General features: G+C 27.8%; 3 protein-coding genes across 10 annotated transcripts in view; 2 read left to right on the top strand and 1 right to left on the bottom strand.

Moving 5' to 3' along the window:
• Nucleotides 1–23244, top strand: part of LOC149888523 (uncharacterized) — a 212626-nt gene that overhangs the window by 183566 nt on the left and 5816 nt on the right. For 4 of the 6 annotated variants that reach the window (XR_016452658.1, XM_090088037.1, XM_090088038.1 and 1 more), the window contains exon 1: nt 22638–22739. The exons of 1 other annotated variant lie outside the window; for it this stretch is intronic. Coding sequence is in view for 4 of the 5 variants with exons in the window: in XM_090088037.1 (XP_089944163.1) it covers nt 22697–22739 (43 nt within the window). In the remaining variant the exon portion in view is untranslated. Of the gene's footprint in view, nt 1–21893; nt 22316–22637; nt 22740–23244 lie in introns of those variants that run through there. One more of the 6 variants, XM_090088035.1, reaches the window with a different exon arrangement.
• Nucleotides 7127–21847, bottom strand: LOC149888524 (uncharacterized). 2 transcript variants are annotated; one of them, XM_090088025.1, is made up of 11 exons: nt 21793–21847; nt 19408–19498; nt 16493–16544; nt 16099–16119; nt 15418–15440; nt 12281–12380; nt 12070–12108; nt 11897–11947; nt 11724–11815; nt 10929–10993; nt 7127–7601 (listed from the first exon to the last, which is right to left on the bottom strand). In XM_090088025.1, the coding sequence occupies exons 1-11, from the start codon at nt 21821–21823 to the stop codon at nt 7261–7263; spliced, it is 906 nt and encodes a 301-aa protein (XP_089944151.1). In that variant the 5' UTR covers nt 21824–21847; the 3' UTR covers nt 7127–7260. The 2 variants fall into 2 exon arrangements, with proteins under 2 accessions (XP_089944151.1, XP_089944152.1); XM_090088026.1 differs by lacking the exon at nt 21793–21847 and adding an exon at nt 21416–21669.
• On the top strand, nt 12448–15377 carry LOC149888525 (uncharacterized). 2 transcript variants are annotated; one of them, XM_090088018.1, is made up of 2 exons: nt 12610–13322; nt 13637–15377. In XM_090088018.1, exon 2 carries the CDS (start codon nt 13912–13914, stop codon nt 14830–14832), a length of 921 nt encoding a protein of 306 aa, XP_089944144.1. In that variant the 5' UTR covers nt 12610–13322; nt 13637–13911; the 3' UTR covers nt 14833–15377. The 2 variants fall into 2 exon arrangements, with proteins under 2 accessions (XP_089944143.1, XP_089944144.1); XM_090088017.1 differs by having other exon boundaries at nt 12448–15231.

The following is a 23244-nucleotide window of genomic DNA, read 5'->3' as shown; positions in this document are numbered from 1 at the left end:
ATATTTATTAGAATTAAAATAGCTTTGATATAAAACCAAACTATTTTCATATCTACTCTCCCTTTAGTTCATTTACCCACTTCCCATCTTACAGTATTTTATATAGTATAGTTTGCATATGAGTATAGTGCACACTCAACCTTTTTAACAATAAATATGGAATACATCTATTAAATATCATTTTTAAAGTGTGCACCTTTTTCTTTGATATCATTTTTTTGTAATAAAAGTGCGCACTATACTCAATAAAATACAATACCTGCATTCTTTAAAAATAATGGTTTGGCACTTCCTACTTTTTCCACTGAAAAACATTTCCATCTTAACCATCATAGACCAAAAACTTTCCTCAGAAGTTGAAAATGTAAAAAAAGAATCTTACCTTGATAATTTTAGTTTTGTTGAAGAAAGAAATTAATTCCAAATGCAATAAAATGCAAGTTTTGAAAACAATAACAAGTGATTTTTTTATGGATTAACCTGTAAAATCCGCTTAACACAAAAAAATAGGGAATGCCGTATATTTCTTTTTTCGGTAAAAGTTGTCTCTGTCAAAAACTACCCGTCAGATTTCAACCAAAAATTACACGAATGTTCCTTAGTCTATTGCTCACATTGGGTTCAATTTTTTACTCGATAGCTCAATTTTTACGGCCTCTGTAATGTTTTTTCTGAATGAAATTCATACGGATATAATGAAAAGAGCGAATTACTTAAAAAATCTTCTATTTTCAAATCTACTTATTTTGCTAAACCCCCCAAATTGTGTTATGTGTACATGCATTTCATTATATTTTACATAGATAACTGCTCAGGGTGGCAAATACTTCAAAAATATTTGGTCATTTCACTCAAAAATTGAATAATCCATAGTATGAGAAGATTTTGTGGTTTTAAATGATTTTGTGGCCACAGACAGCTACGTCCTAATTCCAAAACAGTGTTAATAAAACTTGCTGTTTATAACCTGTAGAGTATGCACACAAAAATTCAGGGCAATCAGACAAATACTAAAAACTTTTGGTACCAGCGCTGTCAAAGTGTATGATTTTGCAAAACGTTTTGGCCTATAACTTTATAACCAAGCAAAATATCTGCATGAAATTTTATACATTGATAGCCATACTATATACGTACAACACCATAAAGTTTCATGAAATTCCAACGAAACATTTCAATTTTATTGCTTGTTTAGTAAATAATCGAAACAGTAAAAAAATTGGGAAATTTTCAATTTAAAATTGATTTTTTTTTCTCGGACGTAATAGATGAATATCAAAACTCCCATTTCTGGACATCTACATGTGTCCATGAAATCACCCCATATATAGGTGGCTTTGTCGGGTTAGCTAGAAGGGCTTTATCCCCAAAAATATCAACTGTGTATGATATATGTTTAGTATGCATGAATCTACAAGTAAGGAAATTTTTGTCGTTTTTAAATCAATCTTAGTCACTTAGCATGTGCGTGTAAATTAATTTGCGTCTTTATCTATTTTGTTGCTGATCAGATATTTTTTATGTATGTATGTATGATGTATGTATATATATGTATATACATTTACCTCTAGATTTAATCGATGAACTACTGGAGGTCAGATGAATGGCACTTCATCCAAATCTTTGATAACTGAGTCTGTAAATACAATTAGTGTTTTATAGTATAAATTATGATAACTCAGGTATTTATATTTTCAGGTATAAAAATAAAAATTTTTATAATTCCAGCTTATAAACCAATGCCTACTTGGAAAATAACCAGGAAATTCTCTTTGTTTATATTTTTTTTTTTTGAAGAAAATCAACATCCTCATTGTCACTTTTTTCTTCTGTGGTTGTGAACTCAAAATTTTCACAATCCTGTTTGCTTTCTGTGGAAATGAAAAAGTTATAATAGATCTTCCTCTTAGCCCGTTAATTAAAAAATAATAACTTTAAGAAATAGATGTAATACCTGAAGAGAATTTAATATTTATTAGTGGAAACTTTTCCGATTCCGTGTCATACTAAAAGATTATTTCACTAACTTTTTGGGCTTTACTTATTTTACTTTAAAACACCAACTCAACGCATAGTTATTTAAAAACTGAGTTTTTTTGTCAACGTTGAAATAACGTTGAAAAAAACGTTTACTGAACAAGATTTAAATGGCAATGTTATTTTAACGTTGCGATTTGGTTAACCAACGTTTAAACAACGCTTCAACCAAATATCAACGTTGAAACAACGTGAAGATACCGGCTGGGTAATTTGTCCAAATCAAATTACTTTTCACGGCGATCTTTCGTATATAGATTTTCCTAATATCCGTGGATCTTGAAATTACCAAATAGTGAAACAACTCCATGTAGCCTATTTAAAATGTTACATACAATGCGAATTCACCTTACTTTATAAACATAAACTTGTGTGTTATACAGTCAGAACGTTGTGCTTTTGTTTTCAAAAAAAAATAAATGTTTTTTTGATAAAGTCATGCAAATAAAATGCACTTTTAAGATTATCGACGTTCGGGGGCAGATAATCGACGTTCGGGGGCATTTAAAAATACACACTGAGGAACAAAGAAATTTTAATTTTTTTTTGACAATTAGGAAAAATAAGACCTGTTTTATCAAGAAAAGTAAAAAGAGAAAGGTTTGTTATTTTTGTTATGGAGAATTTACTATTTAAAAAATCAGTCTTTTTTTAGAACTTTTAGCCGAATGCGTCGCAAGATTCCAGGTCTGCAAAATTATTTAACTTTAAAGAAATAGTTGCGTGTCTGTATTTTGTTTAAATAAAAAACGAAATAATTTCTTTCTGTATTTTGTTTCGTTTTATTTCTTTAATATAGAATAAATATTTGATATCGCCAGAAAATGATCAGACTCAAATCGTAAACGAAGTTTACAAAAATGAAATTATTTTCTATAATTTCAAAGTAAGTGAAGATAAAATAAGGTTATAGTTCTTCGAGCTGTAATAGTATAACTGGAATTAATTAACTAATAGTAATTAATAGTTCTTCTCGTTTAGATGAAAAAGTTATCATGGGATAGTGTAGTGAATATTGGAGTATTTAGAGTCAGAAAATGGTTAGCCAATGTTTGAATGCGTTTTAAAGCATGGTGAAGATAAAATTGGTATGTCTTTGTCTGTGAATCCGAGGATCGCGAGTTATGGATTAAAAAACTTCCGAATGCAAACTTTGTGTTTACGGAATATAAGCGAATTTGTGATTAGCACTAGCCTAAAGATGCAGAATTAAATAAAGTCAAAGGTGTTAGTTTTGTTCCAGTGCATCCTCCATCAGTTTTTAAAGGTATACCAGTGTCTTGTATTCCAATAGTGTCTAGAAAACGAGATGTCACTGGGTTAATATGCTATGAAAGAATAGTTTACCTGATGAGTTCGAAAACTTCAAAAAAATGGATGCTATTCAATTTAATTCAGTTGTAAAAAATTTGAAGTCAATGATAGATAACTGTGAAGAAAAATTTTATTTTGTTGAAAAAGAAAAAAATATATCTTTTATATCATATGAACATGGTGGACCAGTGCCTAAGTTTTCAATATATATAACTTTAGAAGATTTTGGAGATATTTATTTTCTTTTTTAAACAAAGAAATTATTAAATACTATTCTCAACTGGAGAATGCTGTCAGTTATGCTATTAATAATGAAACAGATTCTAAGCGAGCAAGTTATTTTAGTCACCAAAACCAATTAAATGACAAAATTTTGGATCAGTTCTCAAAGTCTTTTGTGATGAAACAGTTGCAGCATTATGTGTAAAAATTCCTGAAGCTAAAGATACTGCACTTTTTATTGAAACAGTTGTCAAGTGATGGCTTATTGTCAACAGTAAAGGTCTAGATATTAGATTAAATGATATTCAAAGAAAGCCTATTACTTCAGTCAATGGCAAATAGAGTTCTTAGAGAACTATATTTCTTATTGCAAAAAACTTCTAAAAGATTAGCAAGCTGTGCCAAGTATTTTTTGAATTGTGGTGTATCTTATGTATTGCTAGGACATATGCAATCAGATGCACTAGAAAAACAGTTTAGGAAATATCAGCAAGAGTCAGGTGGCACATCTGATAACTGTGCAAAATGTTATTCAAAAATTTAGAATCGACAAAACTGGAAAGTTGCTAGATGAGCAAGCAGATTTTACATTATTTCCTCCTGCCTACCACCACTGTGATAACTGTGAACTTGATGTGGAGTTTGATATGTCAATATGTGAAAATTGTGAGGTTCAGTTGCCAAATGAATGCAAACAAGGGCTTCTATATATTGCAGGTTTTATTGCTTACAAACTTCCAGAATTATATTCAATTTTAGAAGAAACAGACACCTTTGATTTATTTCAAAAATATGGAACTTTGATTAGTTCTTCAAACAGGGGAAGACTAAGAGAACCTTCTGACAATTTAGTCTACATTGTTATTTATTGTTTTTTTACATTTGAAGTGACACTTGTGAATAAAGTTTCACCATTGCTGTGCAAGAGAGGATTAATTGACATTTTTATTAACTGCAATAGTAAAATTCAATTGCTTGTTCAAAGTATTAAAAAAGTTTGCTGCATTTTGGCAAACATTTTTTAAAACAATTATTGTATAAAACACTCTGAAGATTTTGGGAAGGAATGTTTAATAAAACAAGCAAAACTTTCAACTTCAAAATAAAATACTTTGAATTAAAAATGTTAAAATAATTTTAATAAAATAAAGTTAACATATTTGTTTGTTTTTATCAAAAAAATTATTATTTGTATCACAAGTGTTAAACAGCTAAAATAAACATATAGTTTATGAAAATGAGATTTAGTCATTTTTAGCTAAACTCTTTAAATTTTTATTGTAATTAACTTACTTATAAATGTAAAAAAAATTCCCACAATATTTTCTTCCGAAATTTAATGAAAATTTTTTTTTGTCCTTCTAAAGCTCTTTATTTGATTCTGAAGCTTGTTTACAAAAGCAAGGATAAAAAGTAATTTTAACCGTAAAAAAGTCGGCCTTCGCTAATTTTACGGAAAATGAGCTGTCGCGGCCTGTTTATGAAATGCCTTGAAATTACGGAATGAAAAATCTTATAAAAATAAGACCGAATGATAAAACACGGACGATCTCGAAAAATTTACTTAATAAGTCAAATAGAAGATCGCCGTGATTTGCCTGTAGCAAATAGTTTCATTAATTTTATTTGAAGTTTCTTTTCTCCACTTAGCTTTTTTTTTCCCTTTCTTTAATCTTCCTTTCTGTATCAGCTTTATGTTTTTTGTCTTTTGGCAACTTTCTGTATTCTTCCCTTTTTTTTTCTTCTCTGTGTTTCTTAACATATTCTTTATTTTTTTCCCTTCCTAAAATAAGATTCAATCATCTCCATTTACTCTGTCTTTCTGCATTAGTTTTAGCCATTAATTTTTATTTTGGTCTTAAATGAAAAAAAGGATTGTCAATAAGTTGTATAAATGTTCGAAATACTTTCCATAAGATTTTCTATCCGTTAAAAAATAGTTTTATAAATAGTTCGTTGTATTTTAAATTTTTTAAATATCAAAGTGTTTTGGATAAGTTTCTTACTTTAAAGACTTTGCGATGAGCCGTTACTTACGGGGAAATGAGCCGTTACTTACAGGAGCAAAATAAACATTGTCAGCAGACTCTAAGGAAATACTTTAACTATGAGATTTTTAGTTTTAAATGTAGAAAAAGTAGTTTATTGTGATTCATTCTTTTATTTACTGCTTAACTTTTTTTTTAAGCATAAACTTAATAAAAATGACATATTTGTTACTTACGGGAAAGTCATATTGTTGGAAAACTAAAGCAAATATTTTTATATTGTTAAACAAATGAAGCTTATTTAAGTTATTTATATTTTTAAACTTCAAATATGAAGTATTAAATTTGTGGTAGTTAATTTTTTAAAAAACAGTTCCTCTTAATGCTATACGCTTTAATCAATAAGCAACTTATTTACAGTTTATTTAGAAAAATTGATGCACAACTTTAAGTCGCAATTAAAAATACAAAACAAACACAAATGTTAACAAATCAAAATTAAGAATCTTTAAACATAAAGTGACACAAAGAAAACTTGAGTTTTGATGGTAAATTTATTTTCAGAAAATAACTCACTTGAGTATGGAATCGCCCATATAGATAATCAGTCAACAAACTAAAAAAAAAAATTACTTTAAGCGAGGATAATTCCCGAGAAAATCCAATATCTGTGATAACAGTGAAAAGGCGATCGATAGAAGCAGGGTTTAACGGTGGAATAGCCGCAAGGAAACCATTTATTTGACAGAAAAAAAGAATTTAATACTTTTATTTCTTATTTTGGGGCTGACGAAGTGGAAATTAACTTTTGATGAGTGGAAACATGTTTGGACAGACTAGTCCAAGTTCCGAACTTTTGATTTGTTGGTTAACGGAGGATGTCGGGTCATTTGGTGGTTATAACACAGGCGATTTTAACAAAATAGACTGAATGATGACGAAAAAAGTATATTTAGGCATTCCTTCAGGAAGTCGGATAATTGGAGAACGTAAACCTCTTCACCTTTGGTGCCAACTTTATTATTACAGAATTACTATTGCAATAGTTAATGTCGCGGCTTTAAAGATGGCATTTTCATCTACTGAGTGAAATGTGACCTTTTTTTCCTAACTGCTGGCTAGAATGCATTATCTCTGCGTCTATCTCATAGATGTCATGTTGAAACGATAACCAATTCTTAACTTACCTTTCTCTTCTGCGTATTGGAAGTTCTTTTTGACAGAATGAAGCTGTTAGTTGGTGATTGGGCGTAATCCCAGCATATAAAAATAACCATACCACCAGTCTTCTTTCGGTGGTGGTCTCGAGTGTGAAACAACATTTTAAGAATGCGTTAAACGTTGACACCGACACAACTATTAAGTACTCTTTGAATCTTGCTGAAGTTTGAAACATTTTTTTTTAGATTTCAATATCAATCAAGTTGATTTATGACAGTTTTCTTTCACTCAATAGAATATTTGCTAATTTAGGATTTTTTGTTTACTTGATTTAAGGTTTCTGAAGACCTTTTTTTTACCCTGGACTTTTCCCGCGGGGGTGTAGCAAATAATCAAACCTCCACTAAATAAAAGCAAATAGTATAATAAAAATTGAAACTCTTACAAAAATTCAAACTATTTTAATTTAATGATTACATAGTTGTTATACAATTCTCATATTTATTATCCAGAGCCGTTTGAAAGGGACTTTTCCGAATTAAATCGAAACTTTATGAGTAACGAGCTCTTCAAATCCTTCGGAAGATGACGTTACAAAGTCGTATTCGGATGCTCCAGCACACTCTTTTAAATGAGATTTTAGATCATTATAATCTATTTCTACAGGATTTAAGTTGTTATGTATAAACGTATCTAAATTTACAGCATTTTGCGTTTGATTAACAACTTTAGCAGCTTTATGCACGTCAACTGTTTCTTTAGTACAAATACTTTTTTTTGGAACTACATGAAGTTCCACGGGCTGCAAAGAGTTCGAAGCTTCATCTGCAACTTTTATAACATCGTGATTTATTGTTTGATTCCAAGAATCACCATAAGCTATTTAAAAAATGACACACCTTTTAATCGGATTGCATACACACAGACACAGACATACACAGACACAAAGCACACACAAATATACTGAGCCTTTTAGACCATACCTTACCATTGTTTTACACATGGTTAGTGTAATACAGGTAAGATTCCATTACAAATGGATTGAACGATTATAAAATGATATGGGAAATCTACCTTAAGGCCTAATTTTTTTTATAAATATATTTTATATCTAAACCTAATAAAACCTGTTACTTCAGTACAGTAGATACTTATAACGTAGTACAAAAGATAATCATAAAGTAGACCACGTACTGATTTTCTGTAGTAAGTTTATAGTAATAGATATTTTAGGCTATCCAAAACTTAAACAGGTGACCAGTATTTATTTGAGGTTGCAAGTTTTCATGGTAAAAGTTAAAGACGTCAATCGGCTTGCAGCAAAAATAATCATTTTGCCTCCTTTTTTTTATTTAATGAGTTGAACATGACATTAGTTTAGTTAAAAGCTTTGGAGTATTTATACATACCTTTTTTTTGTGTTTATAAACAATAAATGTAAATAGCTGTATATCTGTTGTTATAGTTAAATGTTAATAGTTGCATATAATAGTTGTAATCAAGTTTTTTAAAGATAAAAGTAATTTGGACCAATCCACATTAATTTAGTACACATTTCTGTAGGTCTCTCCAGTATCAAAGGAAATGTGTAACAGAAGAATTTAACCTTAAAAGTTTTAATCTAGAATTTTTTAAAATTATCCGCGTTTAAAATTAGTTAAAATTGAGATAATAAGGCATTAAATACTATCACGGGCAATAATTCCACTCGATCTTCGAAGATTTTCAATACCCGAAAGCCCCGCTTCCTGTTCGGTACCTGACATCATAACCGATCGTTTCTGCATGAAAATAACAGTAATGATGATCAACAACTTTAAAAGGGAAAAGTTATCTACCTTTTTAGGTATCATGTAACAAAGGTAAAGTAAGCTATTTTAGGAATTATTTACAAAAATAAAAAAAGCTTTTAGGAATTTTTTAGTAAAGTAATCACAATTAATCTCATAAACCGCTGTAATATTCCAAAGTGTGTACTTAACTAGAGTGTTTTTTTAATAGTTATTTTTAAATGCCCACTGCTTTTTTAAAAAACACCAATTGAATCAACTTACTCATCAAGTATTGTTCGTGCAAAAAGGAAGATTAGATAAAACAAAACAAGTTAACAAAAAATTCGACACTTTTTTTAAGAGACAAAAAAGTTCCAAAATAAGACAATCAGAAAAACTATACACTTGTAAATTTATTTAGCATATAACTGCAAAATTTCAAATCCGATGGAGAATCAATTCCACTATCTGCTTATAAGAACAGACCCATTAGAAGAGCAATTTTCGCAAAAATGACTTTGATGTTGATGTTTTGTTATCACGACTGATTATTTATATATGTTTCCATATTAATCACGATAATTGATTAATATGGAAACATATATAAATAATCAGTCAACTAAATATAAAAATTCGTTGCTACAGACCGTAGCCATTATTAAAATTTGACTTTTCAAAAGTTACTACTGCGCTTGCGTATAATAGCTTGTCGCTTCTGAACGACCGTGGGGCAAACGTCGGAATACGACTGAATTTTTGCTTTTCTGAATTCGTTCAGTGTGTTACAGGTTTTAGTATTGAATAAGTTTTCGGCACGGCGATCTATACTGCAGGCCCACCGATCTCAAAATATAACTGGATAGCGTCATGGACCTATAAGAGATGGACGTGCAATTGTTTTTTTTGCGAACCATGCTCGTTGCGCATTGTTAAAAATCGCATTGCGAACCATGCTCGTTGCGCATTGTTAAAAATTAATCAACGGATACGACAAAGATATTAGTTAAATCGATGACATGTCGACTTGCAGAAGTCATAAAAGCTAAAAGCAGTCCAACTCGATATTAAAAAGTCATAAAAATAATTACTCAGAGAAGCGTTAATCTTTAAGCCTTCTTCTTTAAAATTTTGTTCGGATTCTTATTTAATGCTAAAAAATTGCATAGTTTAAATGTATCTTAATTTTTTATCAATTAAATATTATCATTGATATTTTTTTTTTGCACATTGAATTCGTAATAAAATTTTCTTTCAGAATAATCATTTTTTTTATTTTTGTAAAATTATTTTTTTCTGAAATAACCTGACAAAGTTTATTTTTCATAATAAAATGTTTTATTCGCATACTTATTTCTCTAACTGAATATTGTAATTAACGACCACATTAAATATTACAAATAATGGAAAAATAATTTTTAAACTGCAAATTACATGTTACTTATTTTATACACTATTTCACTAAATTACTTAAAAATATTGTTTAAAACTGTTTACGCCATGCTTTAGAAACCTTGAAGCATAGCTTTACACATGGGACATCTTGCTTTATTACATCAAACAAGTTTTCAAACATTTTTTGAAGTTTGAAAAAATCAACTTTGTAAAAAATCCTACAGTTGAAAAACGGAGAATTGTTGACAAAATGGGATCAAAATCAACTAAATTTATTCGATTATTGTATATATTTTATTAAGCTAACACTAAAATTAATCTTACCTTTAATTAACATTTCTAAAAACAAATAAACAAACAGCTGGTACAAATACATTGATAAGAAACAATAGATTTGTTATTTTAACCAAGAAATTTAAATATGTTCATATGCAAAATTCGGGACTTTCCCGAAGTAATTGAAAGAATGTTACCAATGTTTTTTATTCCCATTGCTCAATATTTGTATTACTACCTAAATTTATCAATTTATATTTAAATTTAAAAAAAAATCATTACAAAAAAATATTTTACTAGTCACTACAATTATTTTGTTCACAACTGAATTTACTTACATAGACTATTTATATGAAAAAGTCATAAAATATGACTTGGGACTTTGGATCAATAAAACCGAGCTCCCATTTATAAGTATGATTGCTTTAAATGTAAAAAAATTAGAATTTACAAATACCCATGAGAAGAGTAACAAAGAAGTTACCTCATCTTTGATTTTAAAAAGATCTTTTTATAGTTTTAGAGTATGGTTTTTGAAAAGGCAACAGCTTAAAAAAATTGCAGCAGGGTGTTTTTGAACGTACTAAAAACAACCAGTTTATTTTTTGGAAATATTCAATTTTAAAATACATCTTGTCTTATAATAGCTGAATTAAAGTTTCAACACAAGAAAATAATTTAAATATTATAGCACACTATTTTGTAGTAATTTTGTTCATATCAACTTTCTAAGCTTAAAAAAAAATAAGAACTTTAAAAACGTTACCTTTATGGCCATGCAAAGAAACTTTTTCAAGGAAACCATCAAAATCTTCAACATTGAAATCAGGACTAATGAAAAAAACAATTGAAAAAGAAAACTAATAATAATGCCTGGGGTATTCCAAGTCACATCAACAGATTTTCCTGAAATTAGTTCTTTCTATTAAAATAAGACAAAAATAAAAAAAAAAAAAATCCAAAGTTTCAGCTTGTAATTGAAATCAAAAGCACTTAATTTATTTCAATAATAATATTAACACAGGTGTCTTAGTGGTTTAAAAACTTAGATTATCTTTTATCAGAATTTCATGGTTTATTTTTTGAGGTAATTTTGCATCTTGTAGATTTGCATCTTGCTATTTGATGTATAACAAACCAAAAACATGCAGGATTTTTGACCAGCAAGATTACATATACAGAAGGTAGAAGTTTTTCTATTCAAAGTTATTTTAATTGAACACATTATTATTGTTAAACTAGTTTAAGAAATTTTTAGTCTAAGATTTTGAATGTAAAATACAACAAAAATTTAAAGAGATTCTTTTTGGTTTACAAATCCAATTTTTTGGGATGACCATAATTTTTTGGGATGATCATAATTGAATGTTGAGGTCTGGAAATTTTTTAGGATACTTTGATTGACCATCAGCATAAAAAAAGTAGAACATATCTTACAAAAAATAAAATAATTTTACAGCTATTTACAAAAGTTTGAAAAATAATATTACTTATTATTACTTCATAAAATTTGCATCAACTTATATAAAATAAATATTCAGAGACATTTTATAAATTATACCTTGTTACATCAATATTTTCTTCTGAAAGCCATTTAGCAAACTGTGCATTACTAAAAGCCTTCATGTTAGGTAGGCGAGATTTATCAAAAACCTAAAGATAGAAACACTGTTTACATTACATTTTAAGCAAGGCTTATTTTTAAATTAAAAATATTGATATTTTTAGACAAACCTGCTTTTCTTTACTTCTACGTGAAGCTTCCATTTTTGCTTGAACAAATGCCTGAAAACAATTACGAGTTGACAAAACCCTAACAAAATGTTAAAAATAAAAATCAAGAAAAGTTAACCTTATGTTCTAATCTTGCATTCTTGCATCTTGGACAAATATCAAGAAAAGCTAACCTCATCTTCTAATCTTGCATTTTCTTCTTTCTGTTTTAGCTACAAATAACATGCTGCTAAGATGCTTAATGCAATATAAAACTCAAGCAACAGTTAGTAGCACAATTTTTTGTATAAAAATTAGAAATTCTTTAGAGTTTCACAATAAAAATAGAAGCATCTTTCAACAGAATGAGATAATAAGAAATAATAAGAAAAAAAAGCAGCATACATATTCATCTTTTTGAATATCTAATTCATTTTGATGCTTGAGTAACTCATCGAACTTGCCTTTTGACAACAGATCCTTTTCCACATCAGTGATAATATGTCTAGTTGAAAAATGTTTAAATTTCATAAGATGAACATGATTTAGTTATTTGTGATTCTTGCTTTGGTATATCTTTCAATTAGTTTTAAAAGAAAAAAAGAACTTAAGGAAAAAACTTCTGAACAACTCTTGATTTTCTAATTTTACAAAAAATTTTAGAATTGCAACACACTAGTATTCTACAAAAATATTTCCTAATTGAAAATCTTAGTTCTTAAATGATGCATCATTTAAGGTGGTAGTATAGTAATTAAAATTGAAAAATTCATTTTTTCAAAAATACATTTTTTAGCTAATGTAACTATTGTAAAGTCAAAATCTTATCTTGCTTTACAATAAAAAAATCAGTATATACCTCTGAAATTGCTTTAAAATTGTTCAATATCAATTTTTATCCATAGCAACGCTTTATTTACCAGGTTGCTACGGGTTTTTGCAATCAAAGTTATATAAAATAAGCGATAAAAACAGTTTCATGCTAAACTTTTATAATGAAAATTGTTAATCAGCAGTTACTTCTTGTTTATTGACTCGATTTATTTGCAAATGAGCACGCTCTACTGCTATTTTATGCTCTTTATAAGTTCACCAATAGTCTATAGTGTAGTATACATCAGTCAATTTTTAAAATATCTTATTTTGATAAAAGTGTAATGGGTCGAACGAAAAGAAAACAATCTTCTAAAAGAGTATACCAAAATAAGAAAAGAAAGTTTTATGGAAACAGACATACAAATGTCTGCAAAAATAATGAAACCGTAGCCATACCTTCAGTTGAAAACATACCATGTTCCTCATCCTACAAGAAGTTGTTCAACAAAGAAGTTGTAAATGAACCTCAACAGATAAATGAAGACTTTAACTTTATTATGAACTTTGGTTTACTTAAAAAAGCAATAATGGTCCTTAAATGCCCAGAATGTAACAAGTTAGTAAATTTGCAGTTTGATTCTTCAAAAAAATATGGCCTAAGTATTGGACTAAAAATTTGTTGCAGTGATTGTGAATGGGAAACGATTTTTTTTTCATCTGCTAAAATGGATAAAAAAATTAATTGTGTTGGACGAAAACGCTTTAACATAAACACTCGTACAGTAATTGCATTTCGTGAAATGGGTAAGGGATTTTCAGCAATAGAAACATTTTGTGGAATTATGAACATGAACCCTCCAATGAATAAAAACTGCTATAATGACACATTGCACATAATGTTGGATGTCTATCAAAGTTTGGTTGACAAAAGCATGTCAAATGCAGCAAAAGAGTTACTATCAATCAATGAAACATCTAAAGATATTATTTGTGGGTTTGATGGATCATGGCAGAAACGTGGATACACCTCAAACAATGGATTAGTAACAGCTGTTGCTGTAGAAAATAGTAAGTGTGTTGATTACGAAATAGAAACAAAAACTTGTAAGTTGTGTTTTATATGGGAGTTAAAAAAATACACACATCATGAAGAATATAATGATTTTCACTCCTTACATTATAAAAAGTGCAAAATCAGTCATACTGGTTCAGCCTCCTCTATGGAATCAAGTGGTACAATAAAAATATTTTTGCGTTCTGAAAAAAAAAAAAATTTGAGATATACAACGTTTCTAGGAGATGGAGATAGCAGTTCATATGTTAATGTCGTTTCTGCAAAACCTTATGGAGATTTTGAAATAAAAAAAGCAGAGTGCATTGGGCATATTCAAAAACTTGTTGGTACTAGATTAAGAAACTTAAAAAAACAAAACAAAGAAACTTTATGTGATGGCAAAAAGTTAGGAGGAGCAGGTTGCTTAACAGAACATGTTATAAATACATTGGAAAATTATTATGGTAAGGCAATAAGGCAAAACGTTGGAAATTTATATGGAATGAAAAAGAGTGTTGCAGCTGTACTTTTTCACTGTTCTGAAAGTTGTGATGACGAAACACGTCATCAGTTTTGTTTGCAAACCAAAGATTCTTGGTGCAAATTCCAGTCTGACAAACTGACTGGCAAAATTTCATATAAAGAAAATATTTGTATTCCCGATGCTGTCTGCAACACCATCAAACCAATATTTATAGACCTTGGTTCCGATAAACTTCTTGAAAAATGTTTGCATGGAAAAACGCAGAATCCCAATGAGTCTTTAAACCAGTTGATATGGAAGCGATGCCCAAAAGATATACTTATTGAAAGAACTGCTCTATGTATAGGAGTAGCCTCAGCTGTACTAAATTTTAATGAAGGGCAGCAGTTCTTAAATAAGTTCTTTAATGAGCTTGGAATGGAATTCGGTGTAAATGCGCAAAATTACTGTTTACATAAAGACAATAAACGAATCATTAAAGCAGAAAAACAATGTAGTACTAAAGCAAAATCAAGAAGAAAAAAGTTAAGAGCAATAAAAAAAGGTTTTTGTGACCAAAATGAAGAACTGGAAGGTGTAACTTATAAAAGTGGTGAATTTTGAACTATTTTATTCTTCTTTTTTTTTTAATTGTGTTTTTCTCAAAATCATGTATTTGGGGTTTGCGACGTGGATTTTTTAAAAAACCAATTATCAGATTTACTTGAAATTTGGCACACATACTCACTACATTAGTATCTACAACATACACTAGGATAATTTTTATTGCTTCTCTCGTTCAGTAATTTTTAATCATTTTTTTTTCATAAATTACCCCCAAAATTGCAAAATTTTACACAAATGCAAATATTTTTTGATTTTTTTGACCATATCAAAATCTTCTAGTCTATGTTGCAATGCCACATGTAATATATCACCAGCCAAATTTTCAATAAAAAATATATAAGGGTTCTTGAAAAATCTCTGTCGTAGTTTACCCCATTTATGGGCCTTCAGCGATAATTATGCTGAAGAAGATTTGTCATAATTTTTTTTTTTTTTTTTTGCTTATTGATATTATATTACACATTGTAGAATTTTTTTTTATTTGAAAAGTTGATTTTTTTTTTTTTTGTTAATTACTATACTACCACCTTAAGAACTAAAATTTTATTTTAAATCAAAAAATTAAAACAGTGTATAACTTACTGAGATGGGGTATAGAAATCTTCCTATAAAAAATTTAATAAAAAAAAAAAAGTACTTGTTATAAAAACATTTTCAATTTTAAAATATTAATAGAGGTCTTTAAAATAAAATGCTTATGTAAAATTTTTATCTAATATAAATATCTTGATTAAAACTTGTATTACATGTAAAAATTTCAAAAAAGCTTAACTTTATTAAAAATTTTTTTTTTGTAAAAAATTTCTTTAACAACTGTTTTTATTCTTTCCTAATCAAAAAAGTTCCACCAAAAATATCATGCACTATTTTAAAGTTACAGGTTACAATTTTTATATGTTGTAGGAATCTTAAATTTATGGTACTCTTTTTTCAATTTCACATTAAAAACTTCCAACAACTTTTTTTGGTGAGTTGAAAGAGATAAAGGTAACTTATTACTATTACAATATTACAAAAGATAAAGGCATTTTATTTTAAAGCAATTTGTTAAAATAAAACATCAACCATGTTGCTTTTTCTCTTACAAACATTAATTTAACAAATCCTACTTAACTAACAAAGGTTAGATTAGAGCAAGTGAAAACCATGCAATTTTAAATTGTTGTTTAAGAAAAGAAAAAGAAAAAGAAAAAATTAATAAATTTAAAAAAATAAACATTTTTAAAAACCAATAATGGAAATTTTTAAGTCTAAAAAGCTTACCTCTTCCACCAGATTTTCAAACTAAAAAAATAACTTTAATTTGAGATATTGCACCTAAATTTGTGGTTATTATAAAACTCACTCAGGAACCCTTTGAGTGAGTTAATCACAAATAATTTCTCAACAAAACATTTGATATATAATCACTGCTCATTTTGAGATTTTATTTTCTGTACTTAACATTTTTCTCAGACAATTAAGTTATAGGTTAAATTAAGTAACTAAAAATTATTTCAATTGTGTAAAAACTTAAATTCCATAAAAGAAGAAATGCTAGTTATTTGAAAAGTATGAAAACAACACACTAAATATTTTATATACTAATTAAGTGGTTAATAAAAATGGTTTATTGTATAAATAAAAATTTGTTTTATTTAAAAAAAAAAAACATCACCTCCACATTATATTCTTTTTCATTGTACTTATTCCTTCTATAAATATTCTTCCTAAAGATAGGTAACAATTTTAATTATATTTATTCTTTCGATAAGCCCTAAAATTATTCACCATTTTTACATAAAGTATTTTTATCAATACCAACAAAGCTTTTTGGAGAGTTTAAAAAAATTTAACAAAGTTTTTTTTTCTCTCTTCCTAATTCAATAATACATCCAAGATAACAATAAACTTCATCAATTGTTATTGTGATAAAAATACTTTCACAATAACAATTAGTTTTTGTATGTAAAGCTTACTTTAATATAAAGTTAGGCTTGTGGAAGTTGCAGGTCAATTTTATAAGGGTGGTTTCAAAGTTCAAAAAGAAAAATGCCCTATGCCATTTCCAGACTTTGTTGAAAGCTAAAAGATTGTTCATCAAATCATATTAGACCCTTTATTATTTTATTCTATGTTTCTAAAACTTGATCTGCTAAAAAACAGAAACAAAACAATTTATTTTGGTGTACCTTAGTTTGAGTTTCTCATTCAGATTTGGAAATATCTTTTCCATAAATATATGAATTACAATGTGTGCTTATGTGATTGCTTTGAATATTTCTTTGTGATTTTTTTGGTGTAAAACAGAAGATGATTTTTGCAAAGCTTAAATATATTTTAAGCTTTGCAAAAATAATATTCAGCTACCTATGAAAATATGATTTAAAAGTTACCCTGCTATAAAACTTGAAATCATCTTGAAAATATTTAGTAAATCTAAAAAATATATATATCTTAAAGTTTTAAATGTACATTTTTAATGTAATTTCCAAAACCCATTTTACAATGTGCAATTTTTTTTACTTATGAGTGATTGTTTGAGAAATTCAGGCAAAATAGGACATGACCAGGATTTGATATTTTCAATGTCTTTATTTTTGGATACTTTGTACAAAACAACAAAAGTTGCCTTTTGTTATTATTATTTTTTTTTATAATTCCTATCCATTCAGGAGAAATTAGGCCCTGAAACTTGGCTCCTTTTGGGAAAAAGTAGTTACATGGGATTCCATGATGAAAATGATGAAATGATGGGAAATTTGAGTAGTAAGAATATAATAGAAGCATTTTTTGTAAGTTTTTTGCAAGTATCAGTTGATTTATATCATAACAGTAAAAAATCAACATGGTTACGCTTTTGGCTTGTCATATTCCAAAATCACAAAATTTCGCATTTTTGCTTAATTCTGAGCCTTAACATCTCCTAAGGCCTTCATTTGCTTATACTTTTCCATGGTGTTTTTTAAAGTCAATAGGACTTACTTTGATTCTATGAAAAAAAATTCTTGTACAAGCAAAAGTCTGGGAAGGAGTAACCCTCTAAAAATCAGTTTTTGTGCAACAATACATTTTGGGAGATAATTTATAATGGTGACAGACTTAAATCTGATATGAAACGTGAAAATTAAATTGCTTATGGTGATTCCCACCAAAAGCAGCTACAATTCTTTTTAGTTCTTCTCTGATTACATGGAAATGTGAACATACATCAGATTGTTAAAGGTAAAAAAAAGGAACTATACAAATGTGACATGAGCAGCTCACTAGCAGCTAAAAGCAAATTTAAAACCAAGTGAATATGTAACAAGTCAACAAATTCAATAATTATTCTCTAGTTGAGTACATAAATTGTACTCACTACCAAAAGTAATATTTATTCCTTTTTTTTTATATTCTGTAATGTCCTTTCAGCTTCCAGTTTCAATTTTTAGATTAAGTAAAAAAAAAAAGAGCAGAACATTACCACTTTTTTGTGAAAAGATTGATGCAACTGATAATACAATGGTGCAACTGATGATGTGAGAGATGCAATTGACAATAAAGATGATTCAAACAATGATATTAGCAATGATACTAACAATGATATTAGCTCATGTCATATTAGCAAATATGACATGAGCAGTTCATTAGCTTATCTATGAACTGCTCATGTCATATTTGCTATGATATCAATGATATCAATGATATGCTATGATATCAATAGCAATGATATCAATTTTTCTGTATGGAACTTACTGCAGCACCTGGAAAGAACTGTTTCAAGTTGCCAATCAAAGAAGATATCCTCCTCATTCATTATTTGTAGGATTGATGCACCAACACTAATTATTCAAATAGGGCATTATTCTCTCTCGAAAGAGGATGTTGATGTGGAAATGAGATTGGACTTTGATAAAATTCATTGAAAATTTATTATTTGTTTACATTCTTTGGAAAACTGTTTTTTATTCATCAATTGATTCTAACTTTTATCTGAAGATTATATCATTTTTAAGAGTTTATAGCTTAAAGATACTTTTCTTTCGTTGACAGAGCTAACAAAATCTATATAATATCCTCTTGTACTATTTTGCTAAAAAAAACTTTGGAAATCAAAATAGGCAATTCCAGTAATCAAATAAAAGCTAAAAAGTAGCTGCTGCTAGGATTTTTTCAAATGTGACAACTTTTCCCAGATTTCAGGGCCCAGTTGCTCTGGAATCAGTAAGAAAATTTAAAAAAAAAAAAAACAATAACATGTGGCAACTTTAATTGCTTTGTATAAAATATCTAAAAATGAAGACAATTTGAAGACATCAAATCCTAGTCATGTCTTATTTTATAATAGCTCTAAAGCAGTCATAAGTAAAAAGAAAATTAATCTTTTGCAAAATAATGGATTTATTGTGCATAAATATCCCAATAATACTCTGAACAACCACTAAAAAACTAATAAATCCTTTTGAACATTATTCATTAGCAATAATGTAATTGTTGGTACTATAAGTGTTCTATACTTATATATACAGAGTATAAACATTAATTGGGTTACAATGTTGTAAAATGAAAAGTAATGTTACAATATTGAGCTTGAATATACACACATTTTACCTTCTTGATGCATTTTTTTGTATGAAACATTGAACAAAAAATGTCCAACAACCACAGCATTTCGCTCCTGATTTCATGAAGATATTATATCCTGAAAAATTATATACTTTCAATTAAAATGGTTTGATATTTATTAGTGCTAACATTAGGCTATGCATAAAATAATATTAAACTGTGTACAATAATATCAAAATATGGATACAATTTTAAAATATACATATAATAATAAAACAATATTTAATATATATATAATATCAAAATACGAATATAATAGTATTAAAGTATACATGTAATATATATAGGGTGGATAGAAAAAATATTTGAGTTTAATATTGCACAACCTTCTTTTTAGTGAGTTTAGATGAAATCAGTATTTATTAAAAATTTCCCAAACTAGTAAGATGAAGTGGTCCCCTAGACCAATTTTTGAAACCCCTAAGAGATCAATTTGGTGAAATTTTGAGTATTCAAATGATTTGTTTAAAACATATAAGTGATTGCATCACTCTGGATGTCTATGAAATCATAATTTCAGAAAACAACTTAAAATAGAGCCGTAACTAGTTTGAAATTATACTTAGTTCAAAAAATTATCCATTTTACTTTGAATTTTTAAGTTTGAAATATTTTTTGTTTTTTAAAGGTTATTTTGGATATATAATAAAATTCATGTAGAATATTTTAAAAATATTAATAATAATAAAAATAATAATAAAAAGTTTATCTTAATTTACAACTAAAATAAACTTAAACAGTGTTAGAAATGTAAGTTATTTTATAAAATTTATATAGAAAGTATTCAGCAAACAAGAAATAGTGTCTGTGAATAAAAGTAAAATCTTAAAAAATATTTACAAATATTCATTATTTTATTCATATTCAATAACTTTTACTAACGTTAAATAATTTTCTCATAGCAAGTAGATATTAAAGTAAAAGTAATATCATCATTGAGAAAATTTTGAAACTAGGCTTGTGAAAATTAAAAATTAATAAATTTTTCAAAAGTCTGCTTTTCTATAGCACATTCTAATGATTTAAGTACAAAAAACCATTTAAGTACTGAAATAACGATTTCAGTAGCATCATTATAGTACTTGGTGGTAACATTTTGTTATTGTAATGCTTAAATTTCATAGCAGCAAAGTGTACTTGAATTGAACACAGGTCGTATAGAAATTTTAGACAATTTTAAGATGCTTGGGATTTTAAAACATGGTTGTAGGAGACCACTTTCTTTTATCAGATTATTTTAAATTTTTACTGGATACTTTTTTTATCAAGCTTCAACAAATGAGAGGGTGTACCATTTTAAGTTTAAGACAAAAAGTTTTTTCATAAAAATTGGATACCCTAATGTAAAACATGAGGAAGTTTTAATTTGAAAAATGAGGAAAATCTATTAATTTAAAACTTTCAATAAAAATATGTTTCTCATCATACATCCAAATTGCTAAACTAACTAGATAATTTAAAATAATGCATAATGGGGTATATATGTTTTTTCAATTTGATAAACATATAGCAACCAGATTTTATAAGCAGTTCAAAAGCCATAATTCCAGCATCTATATGGTAATACTAGTATAGGACATTTAAAGCTTAACAAATTTCAGGCTAGTTATGATGCTCAATCAACTTTAATTGTCTTTTCTGATACTTAATTTATCAAACTTTATCAACCCAAATAAATCAAAGTAAATTAAAAACTGATAAAGCAATTTTTTTAAATGCAAACTCAGATTTATTATAATAACCTTTCATAAAATTAAATTATTATTCATAAAATTATGATTTTTAAAACCTGCTTTTTTAAACTGCTTTTTCCATTACTAATGTAGCACATTAAAGTTAACGAATAAACTAATCATCTTAAAAATATTGATAAAGATAAGTTAGCATTCCTTTTCAATTTGTCCATCTTTTCTAACAAATATCTACTTACCAATATTGATGATTATTTTTAATACTTATAATTTTTTCTCATTAAAGATAAAAGATATTTTACCCTGAGGAATAGCAGGCTAAGAGTGTAGAGAGTGTAATTGATGTTTGCCATCATGGTCACCAAAACCTGGCTTATTTGAAAGGTTGCTCAGCCTTTTTAAACTGACTTTCAAAAGTCAAAAAGATCTTAACCTTCAGAACATCTAATTAAAGTAGTCATCAAAATCCATTTGTAAAAGCTATTTGTTTTTTGGGTGAGTGTTATATTTTGTTTATTGCTAATTTTATTCTACAGTACTAGTAAAAATAAGAATTTATGTTTAAAATACAACTTGATACACCTTAATAAACTAAGGAGGGAAGTTTTTAAATACTTGATATACTTCTAACCCTACTTTACTACATAAGCTTAACTGTATTGAACTTATATCTTACAACCTGTATTTTTTTCAAATAATCTGTCAAACATTTATCTAGGTACGCGGAAATAGCGATTTACGGAACCGATTTTTATGCTAAAATTTTGGCTCTCATTTTTTAAACTTTTTTTGAGGCAGCGTGAGGCAGACGTAGTTTTGTGGAGTTTCTTTTTAGAAACATATATATACACATAGATACTTTTTGGAAAGAAGAAAGACTAATCTTCACTTTTTTAAAACTTTTATTATGGTTACTAAACTTTTTTATGTGATATTTTGCTCCTAAATATTAGGCTGATGTTCTCTCTTGAATTTGGGGTCGAAGAAATGTAAAGTCCGCTTTTTTTATTATTAAAATGGTTTCTTTCATGTATTTTCTACGCACATGCCAAATTTCAACGAATAATGAGGATAAGCAATTAGTTTAATTTGTGTTATACCAAGTATACCACTTTTTTCAGGTAGCTCTAGGCAAACGGTTTTTTGAGGTGGTTCTTTTTAGAAACATATATAAACCTTGACAACTTTTGAAAAAAAGAAAGGTTAGGCTTGTTTTTTATATCACTATTGTGTATCGCTACAATACTTTTTTATGGAGTATTTTGCTGAGAATTTTGCATGAAAATTTGGCTGATGTTCTCTCTTGAATTTGGGGTCGAAGAAATGTAAAGTCCGCTTTTTTTATTATTAAAATAGTTTGCTTTATGCATTTTCTATGAGCATGCCAAATTTCAACGAAAAATAAGGATAAGCAATTACTCTAATTAGTGTTGGACTTTAGGTACCTAATTTCGGTTTTTCTGTTATTTTTTTTTTAAGAGAAATCCGGGTGGGGGCCGAAATCTGGATAAGGGGGGGGGGGTGATTCAAATAAAAATCTTGTTTTGAATTATTTTGATTTATATTATTAGATTTAATTAAATATGGACAATGCCAACAAAAATCTAATGGCTGCACTAACAGATAGTAAGTTCAATTTTTTTTTCTCATATCCAAAAATAATGATAAATGTAAAACCCTAATTGTTTTTTATGTAACATATAAAAAAAGATTAATGTTTCAGATTAAAACTGTTGGCATTCAATAGGAACAGCTTTAATATTTTAAAACACTAACATTTAATATTTTAAAAACACTAAGAAGTTTTTTGTTAAGATTAATCTAATGAAGTATGTAATATACTTATTCATATGTGGTTTATTATAAAACATATCATTTAATGATAATCATTGATATTGTCTTTTATCATATTTGGATTATATACTTCTTTATCTGTGGATTAGTGTTTAAATCATTATACAAGCATGTCTAACATTTATTTCTTGTTTAGATCCTACCCAGCTTTGTAGTTGCGTCATTGTGTAATTCATTGTGCACAATGAATATGTAGTTCAATGACTATATATGGCTCGTTGTGCATAATTCATTGTGCACAATGAATTTAGAAATGATATTTAAATTGTACAAGCGG

Source organism: Hydra viridissima, unplaced genomic scaffold, assembly GCF_058129835.1.
Source record: "Hydra viridissima isolate aposymbiotic clone 2 unplaced genomic scaffold, HvirCarnegie_v1 scaffold_5, whole genome shotgun sequence".
Lineage (NCBI taxonomy): Eukaryota > Metazoa > Cnidaria > Hydrozoa > Anthoathecata > Hydridae > Hydra > Hydra viridissima.
Note: the sequence above shows the minus strand (reverse complement) of the source record. Positions and strands in the feature narration are given on the sequence as shown.

Excerpts from the sequence above, each read along its gene's own strand:
- LOC149888525 (XM_090088017.1), top strand. The coding sequence starts at position 13,033 with ATGGGTCGAACGAAAAGAAAACAATCTTCTAAAAGAGTATACCAAAAT.
- LOC149888524 (XM_090088025.1), bottom strand. The coding sequence starts at position 21,823 with ATGTTTGACAGATTATTTGAAAAAAATACAG. Across the intron at positions 12,109-12,280 it reads ATATTCAAAAAGATGAATAT|CTAAAACAGAAAGAAGAAAA; the intron begins GTATGCTGCTTT and ends TGTTATTTGTAG. Across the intron at positions 7,602-10,928 it reads TTCTTTGCATGGCCATAAAG|CTTATGGTGATTCTTGGAAT; the intron begins GTAACGTTTTTA and ends TTTTTTAAATAG.